This window comes from Sminthopsis crassicaudata, chromosome 2 (genome assembly GCF_048593235.1).
Source record: "Sminthopsis crassicaudata isolate SCR6 chromosome 2, ASM4859323v1, whole genome shotgun sequence".
In the NCBI taxonomy this organism is placed as follows: Eukaryota; Metazoa; Chordata; class Mammalia; order Dasyuromorphia; family Dasyuridae; genus Sminthopsis; species Sminthopsis crassicaudata.
The window spans coordinates 273,432,165-273,445,317 of NC_133618.1; the positions used below are offsets into that span (position 1 = coordinate 273,432,165).

At 32.7% G+C, this 13,153-nt stretch overlaps 1 protein-coding gene across 2 annotated transcripts in view; it reads right to left on the bottom strand.

The window, feature by feature from the left end:
* UBR1 (ubiquitin protein ligase E3 component n-recognin 1) overlaps positions 1 to 13,153 on the bottom strand; it is a 137,360-nt gene that overhangs the window by 16,836 nt on the left and 107,371 nt on the right. For both annotated transcript variants that reach the window (XM_074289406.1, XM_074289407.1), the window contains exons 38-39: positions 9,183 to 9,250; positions 3,490 to 3,640 (exon numbers count right to left, since the gene is read on the bottom strand). In XM_074289406.1, the coding sequence (XP_074145507.1) occupies positions 3,490 to 3,640; positions 9,183 to 9,250 (219 nt within the window). The remainder of the gene's footprint in view (positions 1 to 3,489; positions 3,641 to 9,182; positions 9,251 to 13,153) is intronic.

The window sequence follows — 13,153 nt, forward strand, 5'->3', positions numbered from 1 at the left end:
AGGATCTAAGGGATCCCTTTAGATCACACACTAAGGACTGCTGGTTTACAAATACGGTATCATAGATAACTATTTATATAATTTCTACTAAGCCTGGAAATGGAAAGACTAGCTGATCACTGAAGACTTACTTCACACTACTTCCCTTGACATTTTCTGTTATAGTTGAACTGGCCTACCTGTCATTCCTAGAATTCACTGTTGTATCTTTCCATGAGGCACCAAACCTTGAATGAATGCTGTAATCAAACTGTGCCTGTTGGAATCCTTAACTTTCCTCAAGGCTCAGCACAGGTACAATCTCTTTGGGAAGCCCTTCCTCATTGTCCCTAGTGCTCTCACCTTTTCAATTGGTTTTGTATTTACTTAACTGTTTACATGCTAGGAGCAAAGAGGTGCAGAGGATAAAGTGCTGGATACAGAGACAAATAGACCTGAGTTCTAATCTATTTACTATCTGTGTGACTATGGGCAAATCAATTGGCCAGTGATTCTCTATCAAGTTCCCCATCTGTAAAATGAGAATAACAGTACTTATCTCCCAGGATTGTTGAAAGGATCAAATGAAAGTATTTGTAAAGCTTTGTGCAAACTTTAAAACCCTGTATAAATGTTAAGTATTATGATTATATGTTTTTCTTCTGGTAGAATGGAAGTTCCTTCAGGTCTAGATACTTTTGCTTTTGTCTGAGTATAGCCAGCACCTGGCATGGTGCTTTCCACCTCATTGGTACTTAATGGTTATTGAACTAAAAAGTGCCTTTTTTCATTATAGTATTCTTACTTGTGCACATGCTACATTATTCAAAGTAAAATAAAATCCCTTGGAAGGAATGACTTTTTCTCGGTTTTTGTCACTGTATCCCAAATGCCTATTGTGTATATATGAGGTGACAAAGAAATATTTGCTGAATTAAATAAAACAGGTATGAAATCTATCTGACTAAAGTCCTGTTCCAGTTCCATTCTCCCTCTCTGGAGCCAGATTCAAGAATGCAGAACTAAAAGCTCCATTGTTGAAGTACAAAGAAGTTGTTATGCTTTGACCCCTTATTTTGTCCCTTACTAGATCTGAGAAGCTCATCATCAAAGTTAGAAAAGTTCATTGTAAAAGAAGATAATGATTTTTATTTCCCCAGGAAGACAGAGGGAATGGCTGTGAGAAGACATAAATAAACAAAATCATGGTTCCCTAAAATATCAAATTATGTGGCATATAAATATACCCCTTCAAATATGTTCTTAAAAATGATCTTAAAGTAGTTATTTATATGTGAATTCAAGGATTAAAAAGTTAATACAAATCAATCATCTTTTCTATACTGCTAACCTTCAAATACTCTTTTATTTTCAAAGCCCCACTTATAAAAGTGGCTGCTATTTATAGCTCTGATTCTTGTCATATAGGTCTACCTCATTCTCACCATTTATAGGATTACTACTCCTTCTTTTAGGCAGAGTTTAAACTCCTTTATCTAATTTTTCTGGAAGAATTTGGATCATACTAATCAGTCTCCTATGAAGTCCTAAAGCACTTTTGGTCTGTTATTCATTTGGTTCTTATTATATCCTATCTACTATTATCAAAATTTTAACTAGGGCAGAACAACTGTAATTCTGGTCCAGGACATCAATTCAGAGATCACTGAAAGGTATTTGTTATAGTTCTGGTTGTTAGCTACTACTACAAACTAAGAGTACAAATGCCTTGAAGAAGTATTTTCTCATATCTCTGTTTTCTTCAGTGACCCCAACACATAGAAATTATGTGTTCAAAAATGTATTATGTGATTAATCACAAATGATACAGAATTCCTGGATATCTTCTATTGGTTAATGGGAGAAATAAGACCTGAGGAGGGAAGGAAAGAGGAGGGGGGAGGAGAAAGGAAAAGGGAGGAAGGGAATGGGGGGAGGAGTGGCAAAGCTATAGGAAGTTACAGTTTAATTGCATATAGTAAGCATTTAATAATGGGCTAATAAGAAATTTATCAATAGACTGATGATCCAACACTATCTGCTAAAAAAAAAAAAAAAAAAAAAAAAGCTGGTCTATCTGTTGTCGTTTCCTAGCAAATCAGCTGTGTGACTGGTCTAGGATTGTACTGTGGTTATGTCCTGCCAGTATTTTTCTACATGGTGTATGGCAAATAGATGGCTCACTTCAGAGTTGTTGTAAGGAATATAAATCACAAAACAATAAAAAAATTGAGTTATTATCTACCTTGAATTTACCATGAATTTCCCACTGATTTCTTTCTATATCACAAACATTTCCTATTTTTTATGTGGTATGCTTTTTTGTATTACTACACTATAGCCTTTTTATGATTTGCATAAACTATATAACTCTGTTGTAACACTTATTCAATTTCATTTTCTTTGTTTCTGATCACTTCTCATGAAGTTGAGATTATTCTGAAAAAAGTATCCATCCTTATCCTTATTACTATACCTTGAGCTTGGTGCCATCAGCAAACAATATAATAATTCACAAAGTTATGAGAGGAACCTTTTTTTTTTTTTTTTTTTTACTAAGACTATCTGGCTCCAGCTAATTTCCTGATTTTCTTACCATTTATAAGCTACTAGGTGATTCCTTTGCTATATGTTATTATAGCCCCCACACTAAGGTCCCTGGTCACATTCTTGCTTATTATCTGTCAGTGGGAGAGAAAAAGTGGTAGGATTTTAAACTTTGAAGATGCAGACATGTTTTGTTTCATTTTAAAGAATGTTCTCAATTTTGTTTCTCCAATGATGCCTTTGTCATCCTTGTTAATTAATCCTGGAAGAAATGTTTACTTTGCAGAATGCTAAAGAATCTCAATCAATCTTTTAACAATGAGTGGTCTTTTAGGGAATGAAAGAACAAGGATATGAAGTCTGAGTGGATCTCTGATATAGTACCAAAGCCATGAGTGGGTCAGCAATAGAGATCAACTTTCCTCTGAGTCCTTCTTGAAAAGCCAACATACTCTTGTCTTCTTGTCTATCCCTATTTCTCCCAAGGCATTTATTCTTTCTTTCTCATAAGTAGATGCACAATAAAGATTTTACTGTAAGCATGCCTGAAAGCCTATTTAAATGCAGCAAATTTTGGCAAGCCTGTGAAATGACTAAAAGTGTGAAGTGAAATATATTAAGGATGATAATATTCTTATGGAGAGACTGAAGGTGTAATAAGCTGGAATGAGATTTTAAGAATCCAAAAGCTATCTACATGTATCTATGGCAATATCAGAGAAATGAGGACAGGTAGTTCAGTTGATAATTTTTTCATAGTCATGTTCACTTTTTCCCTCACAATTAGAATTTATTCTTAAGTAAAAGGCTGATCCTTCATCAAAGAAATCACTGAGAACTTGTAGAAATATGGGATGACTTATCATAAGCAAAATTAATTCTCTGTGCTATGAAGACAGAGAAAAAAAATGAGTATAGAGGAAAGGAATGTATACATGGTCACCAAATTGGAGGGAACTTTACCTGTCTCTATGGTGAGAAGTATCTGGAATATATGAGCCATCGTGATCAAATGGAAGAGATAGAGGTGGTTGTAGGAAGAACTAACTGATGAAGGTTGCAAGGCAACAGCATCATCCCAATACAAAGATGGGAAAGATGAAACAGCACCCACCTGTGAAAGGGAAAAAATATGAACATCAATATCTGTAAAGAGACCAACAAAATCAGTCTCACAACTATATGAAAATGTTCCAGAGTGATTGTCATGGTTTCAATTTTCACAAACTTTTACTACCACTTACACAGGAAAGTACCAAGTGATATGTCACTGGGTATAAGAGGTTAAGTTGTTCTTGTCACCAAATTGGAAGCAGCTATTAAAGGGTTAACTCCCATCTCACCATCAGGACAACTCTCCAAAGTGACAGGTATGCCAGCAATAATGAGTACTAGATCTGGCAGAAAGCATAGATAGCCAGTAATCCAGATTCCTTCCCTAATTCAATTTCACTGAGTACCTACCTAACATATTTTAAAAATTGGGCTAACTTTTGCATTGATACAAAGACGATTAAGACATTCATTTTCTTAAGAAGTTTAAAATTTAATAGAGGAATGAGACAAATACACATGGAAGAATGAGCCAATTGAATATAGATCAAAGATCACAGTAAAATTTAGAGCTCGAAAGAACATTGGAAATCATCTAATCAAAACCCCTCACTTTTAAGGAGGTAGAAAATGATAGGAGAAATAAATGACTTGCCTCAAATCACAGAGGTAAGTGGAAGAAATAGAATGTGAATCTTTTCTCTCAGTTTTGCTCCCAACTTTGGACTTCGACCATCTTTTGGCTGCTTCTCACCCTGAACTTCCCTCAGGCAATGTGACCTTCTCACCTAATATCCCTCTTTCCTTGAAGCTACATTCTCCCAATGAATTCGTCTTGGCAGCTCCATGTTAAAGAAGGACCCAAGTCATCTAATTCTTCAATTCCTCTTCCAGTTTTGCTTCTGACTCTCTAGACTTTGTCACTTTCTCCCAACCTTGTTTTCTGGTTTGCTTTTGTATTGTCTTGCTCTATGATCAGGTAAGATCCTTAAGGCCAGGAAAATCTTTCTTTTCATTCAATTCCCTAGCACTTTGCACAGTACTAAATACTTACTAAATACTAAGTACTAAATAAATGCTTGCTGACTAATGGACTCTGGATCTTAATTTTGAATCCATTACTCTTTCTACTGCACTACCTAAGAAAAAGTTTAAAAAGTACTATATAACTTCAGAAGAAAAAGAACTCACAACTCATTAGATGAAATGGATAGAATTTTTGACAAGCAAAGAGAGTAGAATAAAATAAGAGGTGATGGAAGCAACAGTAGGATAAAAGGACAAAAGTGGAAAAGTACAATTGTATTTGGGCAATATCAAATATATCTTAACAAAATACATGAAAAAACATAATGAGAGGAAAGCTAAAAATGCCAGGATAAGTATTTTGGATTTAACTTATCAGCTAAGTAGCATAGCACTAGACTTGGAGTCAGAAAAATCTGAGTTTGAATCCTGCTTCGGGTACTTACTAACAATTTGGGCATTTAATCTTCATCTCCCTCAGTTTCCTCATTTGTAAAATGGAGATAACCAATACCAACAACTTTGAGGGTTTTGCAAACTTTGCAACACTTAAAGCCCTATATAAATGTTAGCTACTATTATTATTGGAAGGCCATAGTCAAATCATAAAAATTTTTGAGCAAAGGAGCAACAAAATAAACTATGATTTAGGAAGATAAATAGGGCATTACTATGCCAGATGGACTCGAAATAAGAGAGACCAAGATAGTGAGAATAGTTAGGAGGTTGCTGAAATAGTTTAGGAAAAGGTGATATTACTAGGAGATTACAGCTTTGAGATTTAGCACTTTTCTCATTTAAGACTCATAATAACCCTTAAGTGACACTATGTATCCATTATTATTACCCCCATTTTACAGATGAAGAAAATGAGGCTCAGAGAAGCTTCATGACATACTCATGGTCACAGAGCTAGCATTAGAAGTAAAATTCAAATTCGGGCTGTTCTGGAATCTGAGTCTAGTACTCTTTTTAGTATATCAAACTGAAATAAAAGCCTCAATTAGAATGCTTTTAGTGGGAACAGAAAACTGTTTTAGAGATTAGAGAAAACTTTGTATTGTCCAGTGATTATAGGCATGGGGATCCTCAGATAGAAAAGCCTGCAAAGAACATAGCAGGGCAGCATTAGTCCTTGGGTATTAGCAGTTTACTTATATACAGAATCTGATCCCTATCCCTTGAGGGGTCCTGCTCTCCAGGACAGCTCAAACTGTCATCCAATGCTTATCCTGAAGGCAAGCAAAAAATATATATATATATTTTTTTTGTTTAGGGTCAAGTCTCAAAAAGGCTAGAAAATGCTTGATTCACAAATTTACAAATCATCATGTGAAATCAATTTAGACACATCAGTCAAATTAAATGACAACTTCCAAAGAAATCTTCCAATTGTTTACAAGCAAAATATATAGAACTAGTCAAACCATGAGAACTTAATTTTGTATTTTCCCTACTGATTTGAACTAATTGTGCTATGACAAATTAGGTCCTTAACATGTTTTACTGAATTAAATGAATAAATAATATATTTAACTGAGTCAGAGACCCAGAATTCTCCTAGTCAACAATGGATGTAAATTTAAATGAAAGATATTTTTAAAATAAAGAGATATAAATCTCTTTGCACTACTCAAATACTCAAAAAAACTTGGATATGTGATCTTATTAATGGGATTATAGATAGAAACAGCAACTTATCAATGCTTATCTATTCTGTGTATCTTTTATTCTGGTGCCCCTTTAAGTTTGCTGCATGAAGGGCAGGGGAGGGAGTGGGGAAGGAGGAGATGTTTTTGACTTCTCCTAACAACACAAAGATACCAATGGACCTTCTCTCATTTTCAAACCATTTTCTTTTTTGATCTTATGTGTCTCAGATGACAGGCTTTACATGGCCTCTTTTTTATGATTCTTTCTTTGTGATGTATTACAATCTACTCATGACCACCACTTTCAGTGGAAGGAGCTTTTCTACTGTTCTCTGGATGATCTACAGAATTTCAATTATTTTAAAACTATAGCATTCTGCAATCATATAACCTTACCAGAATGTAAGAATTAAAACAATGGATCTTTATTTTAGGGAGAAATCTGATGTCATTAAAAAAAACTTTGGCCTTTTCCTAAAATAGTCTAGCACACTCTTCTGTTTAGTTTTAAGTCCAAATGACTGTCCATTTTTAGTGCATGTATAAGATATGTATACATTGATGGATAACTATATCTGTCCAACAGACATTTTGTTTAGTTGTTTTTTTCTTTAAAGCCTAATTAAAATCAAACTCTTTTAGGTGACTGTGTTTCATTTAGGAGCGTCAACAATATTTCAATGTTTGATACATTTATTACAATGATATTTACAAGCAAGTACATACAGAGAATCTTATGATCTACAGAGAATTCTTGTTTTATTTGGGGTCTGGATCATCTCCATGATAGGGCAGATACATATTTCCCTACTTTATTAGAAAGTTACCAAACAAGATTATTTCTATTGTTATATTTTTCGGAGTATTTGATTTTGACAGAGATGGTAGATGTTTTACTGGAGAATAGCTTTTAAGGTGGTGTTTTGCTCTGCCAAATCAAATGATTTTTAAGGCTAAATCAACTGATTTTTAAACGTAACAAATAATAAAGCACAGTAGGCTCTAGTATTCTCTACCATCTTGCAGTCAACTGTATGAGGATAAGGATGTGGCCTACATAAAAATGTAAAAATTATTTGGGTAATTATTCTAATAAAAAACTTTATATAGAGGGAAAAATATATTTTGGAAGTTACTGATGTTCTCTTGATTAGCATTTTTTGTTAGTAATGAGATTCAAGATTTTTCTCATACCTTTGGTATTTTCCTTTCTTTCAGATACTTTGAGAATTGTTTGCTGCTTTACCCAACTCTGTCTTTTTCATTGTTGTTTCTATTTCCCTTTATAATTATTTTTTGCTGAGGCAATTGGGGTTAAGTGACTTGGCCAGGGTCACACAGTCAGGGAGTGTTAAGTATCTGAGACCATATTTGAACTCAGGTCCTCCTGATTTCAGGGCTGGTGTTCTATCCACTGCGCCACCTAGCTGCCCCCTAGAAGTACATTCTTAACTGTGATGATGGATTCCAAACAAATGTATCGACTTCTCCATCCTTAAGAGTGAAAAGTTTGCTGTAAAAAATTTGGAGATCATTTCTTTCTTTTGTTTGTTGTTTTCTTTCCATTCTGATTCTGAAAACCATCAGGATCACTTTGTTTAGTTGGATTAATGTGCCAAGCCGTCCCTAAACTTACTATTCATAACTATTAACATATAAAAATTTACATATTTTTACTTTTTTTTTTAAACCAGTGTTACTTTTGGTTACCATATTTATGTAGTTGGTAAAAGAGTTCACTATTTGCTAACATGATTTTTTGACTCTCTTGGTCGTCTCATTACAGAAAGTAATTTGTATCTATTTATAAATATGTCTATAAGAAATGATCATAATTTTTATTAATTAATATCCTTTCTCTATCCATTTGGTAATTCTGTGTCAACTGCTAATATAAATACAATAAGCTGGAATTATTTTAATTATATGTTAAATCTTCCTCATTCTCTTTCATGTGAAGTTTGAGCTGTTATATAAGCCAATAGTATACCTGTACACAAATAAGTGATCAAGGATGATTCCAATATAATTAAAAAATTATTTTTTCTGCTTGTCAAATTATGATCAAATTAATTTTCCATCATATTATTTGATACCACATACTGTGCTTTCTGATTCTTTTTCAAAGAAAGCTTTCAAGATATAGATGCATAAAGCTTCTGTGTGGTATGTAAGACTTTGGTCTTTCTTATCCCTTAACTATATTTTTCAATATTTTTTTTGCCATCTTTGTTTGCACCCACCTCTGCAGTGAACTTACCAAAAGTCAAATTATCTGCTATAATTTAGAAGGTCTTACTAAGTTTTGCACTGGATTTTTATGTCTTCTTCTGCAACAGATATTGGTCCATAAGCTGCACTTATTTTTATCACTGTTTTTGCAAACATTTATCATAAATATTACAATGTGAAATGAACATATTTCTCCTAGAATGATAATTCTTATTATCTTTGGACACATAATAAAACCAACTATATTAGTTCATTCATTTGTCTAAAACTAAAGTCTATGAGCCATCCTTTCATTTAGTTGCAACTTCTTTCTGGCTTTTAATTGGTTTGCATTGAGAATGTTAAAACTAACAATAGTTACTACTGGTCACCAGACAAAACAATTTCATAATTAAAATACCAAAGTCTAAGTCAGAATTTATAGACCGTCTAAAAAAATTCTTAGCATCTTCTGTCACCATTGTCACAAAATGGAAAAGTTATACACATTAATGAAGAATATTTTGCATTTTTCTTTTTTACAGCAGCAGCAGATCATGTTTGCTTTCAGAAGACCTAGTAATTAAACATGTAAAGATTTTCCAGTAAGGAAGAAGCTATGAGGACTTTTACTTCAATGGAGCAACCTTCAAGAACCTCTAATCCTTTTCACACACTGGTGAAGCAAAAGAGTAGAATAAAGTCTTTACTTACCAAAACATGAAACAGATCTACAGAAAGAAGGCAAGGTGTATCTTCAGATTTCAGGTTAGGAAGAATAACTAAAACAACAACAACACATTTAATTTAGTCAGAAACTTAGTATTTTAATAATTCAAAGAGCTGTATTTCAATCACTGACACAGAAGACAATCCTCTATAGCTTCATAGGTGCTGTCCATCAGTGCACATGATTGAAAACATTCATCATCTAGTTAAGATCATTAAAAAAGGAAAGAGTCACATGTGCAAAAATGTAGCAGCCCTTCTTGTAGTGTCAAGGAACTGGAAACTGGGTGGATTCCCAACTGATGGTATATGAATGTAATGAAATATTATTATTGTGTAAGAAATAATGAGCAGGATAAATGCAGAAAGGCCTGGAGAGACTTACGTGAAGTGATGTTAAGTGAAGTGAGTAGAACTAAGAGAACACTGTACATAGTAACAACAAAATTATGTGATGATCAATTATGATGGATTTGACTCTTTTCAGCAATGTGGTGGTTCAAGATAATTTCAATAGACTTGGGATGGAAAGAGCCCTTTACATCTAGAGAAAGAACAATGGAGACTGAATGTAGATTGAAGCATAATATTTTTGCCTTTTTTGTTGGTTTTCTTTTTTTCTTTATCATGGTCTTTCCTCTTTTGGTCTGATTTTTCTTGTACAAATATGTAAATATGTTTTAAAGGATTACACATATTTAACCCATGTCAGAATACTTGCTGCCTTGGGGAAAGGGGAAATAAGGAAAAAGGGAAAAAATTTTATAACTCAAAATTTTATAAAAGTGAATGTTGAAAACTATCCTTACAAGTAGGAGAAAAATACTCTTTAAAAAAAAAAAGCAATACTATGGAACAATTAAGTTAGCTAATATATCAGAAGCCACAGAGAGGGGGAAAAAAATATCCTGAAAGACAATCCAAAATGGGTAAATAGCACACTTAAAGAAATTAAGTAAGAATTGGCACTGATAAAACAAACAAACACAACAAGGCTAAATAAAAGAACTTAGAAAAAAAAGCTCTCTACTCTCACCCAAATCAAGAAAAGTAACCAGTAATAATTTTACTTTTACAAAACAGAATTATTTACAATGCAGAAATAGCTGAAAATCATGAAATCATGCAAATCACTGAAAAATATATAGATCTAAATAACAGACCTGGATGACATAAGAGTCATAGAATCATTATAGCACAAGGGGAAAAAAATACAAGTTGCCCAAAAAGAAAAGAAAATTAAATAAGTTTGTGAAAGGTGACTGCTCCCAGAAAACTGGTTATTAAACATTTACTAGCTGGAAGATCACCCAATCTAAGAGCTTTAAATGACTTGACCAAAGTCACAGGGATAGTGACATAGGTAAAATCTAAGCCTGAGTTGTCTGATAATAAATTCTGTACTTGAGAATCACAAGAGGAAATCAGAAACTGGAACAGAACATTAATAGAATTAAGAAGTGTGAAACATGAACACAAAATTAAAAATTCATAAAAAATTCAGTCTGTTCTATGACTATAGAGGTTTTATATAAAAGAAGCAAAAAGGCTTTGGAAAATTTATAGAGATTTACCAAATCTTTCAGATAGAGATAAATATTTACAAGAACGCACATTTCTAAAATCAAAAGGCCAGTTTCCAATTCACCAAGACTATTTCCTTCTTACTCCATTCTTCTCCTTGGAGCCCTAAGCTATCAACTTCTCAGTTGAATGATAATTCCTTTGCAAATAGTGGTCACATTAGTTTCAGATAAGAAAAAATAGTTTAGTAGTTAAGAATGCTTGAGTAGCAAGAAAGTCACATAAATACTAAATATTTATAGCAGGCCTTTTTGTGATAGCCAAAAACTGGAAACAAGGGAAAGTCAGAATGTGAACTATTTGAGAATGGAAAAACAAATCATGTTACATGAATGTAATAAAATATTACTGTGCAAGTAAATGATGAACAAGATGAATTCAGAAAGGCATGGAAAGATTTATAGGAACATTTGAAAGGCTTAGGTGTCAAACATACAGTCTGAGGGCAACAATTAAGCAGATTAAACTGGGAAATATTTAACACAATAAATAAAAATACAAGAGAACAGAGATTAGCAGTCTTGTGGGATCCTTCTGTATCAATGGCTTTTTATTCTAGTTTAAATAACTTCTAATTATATTTTGATATCACTGATGAAGAAGCAGAACAGTGAAAACAGAAGATACACAATAACTATAAAAATATAAATAGAAAAAACAACAAAACCACCAAACATTAACTTCCTTCAGTTCTTTGCAGAAGTGGGAGATTCTATATGTAGGTAGAACCCTGCAACTAGGTTTTATTACAATTATACTGATGTAATTCAGTTTTCCTAAAATGTTCCTTTTTTTGCTTTCTTTTTTAAAAAGACTATATTATAGGATAGAGAAGAATAGAAAGATATATAGAGAGAAATGAAGAATAAAAAGATATAATGAAATGAAATGAAAATTTTATTGAGTGATGGGATGAGTAGAAGATAGCAAAAACAACATATTGCACACACATGGATAGTATGAATTTTACTAACTGGAAAGGACCAGACATTATAAATTTAGGCATGATTTCCGGCACACAAATCCTTAAATATTTATTTATCCTTCCTTCAATTTTATATCTTAAATTCTTTTAATTAGACATTTTCTTTAATTTTATACTTTCCTTGACTTCTGTTTTTACATTACCTTTGTTTCAAAATAAACCATTCACCTATCTAGTGAGCCAACTCTTCCAACAAAAAACAAAAGAGAAAAAAAATAATTCAGCAGAACTAACATATCAAGAGAATCTAACATTTTGTACATTGGGATATAGTTTTGCAATCTCTTAGAATGAGAAGCCAATTTGGACATGCATAGATAATTTTTTTTTTTACTTTAGAATTTAAATTTAATTTTTTTTTTTATGAGGATGTGTGGAGTAAGATATGATGAAGAACTTACAAGAATGTTAAATTCCTTTTCTGTATTCTATCTTTAGGTCTCTGTGACCTGCATAAGTATGTTGAGTATTAGCCAAAATTTACTTAGATTTTAGATATATGTATTTAACCCAGAATGATGACCTTTATTGCTATTCAAGTTATCAATGTTTAGACAACTAGCTGCCTGATGTATGGTTCCTCCCGGAACCAGGGAATCTGCTGTTTCTGGCACAAATAACAACCAATTAAGGGATGGGGGGGAGGGGGGAGAAGACCTATCCCTTAATGTTCCCCAACCCATGATGTAATGCTTTGTAATTAAAACCTATAAAAACTGTACATCTTCTCCTTGTTCTTTAGCCCTTCTATGGTGGGCTTTCTCTCTTTCCCTCCTCATGGTGGAATTGCTCATTTTCATGAGAATTTATTAAATAAACAACTTTTCTACTTTTTACTTCGAGAGGTCTCTGAGTAGTCATTTTTGGATAGGATTTTCTAACCCTCACAAGGAGAATGTCTCAGGAGATTTATTTTCTTATTTTTGATTTTCTTTTTAGTTTCTAGCATAGCTAAAATTTCTAGGATTCTCTTTAACCTTAAAGTTATCTATTTATCTTTTTCTATTTACACTTCATTCTTAGTATTAAATTATAATTATATGAATACAATTCTTTCTTTGCAACAACAACAACAACAACAAAATTTGGTTCTGCACATATATATTGTACCTAGGATATACTATAAGATATTTAATATGTATGGGAATGCCTGCCATCTAGGGGAGGGGGTGGAGGGAAGGAGGGGAAAAATTCAAACAGAAGGGAGTACAAGGGATAATGTTGTTAAAAAAAAAAAAAACCCTATGCATATTTACTGTCAAAGAAAATGTTATAATTATAAAAATTAATAAAAAATTATAATTATATGGTTCAATGGTTTATTATTATATTGTAGAACACATTTTAGAATAACTGTTACAATTGATATATCTAATAATAGTAAATA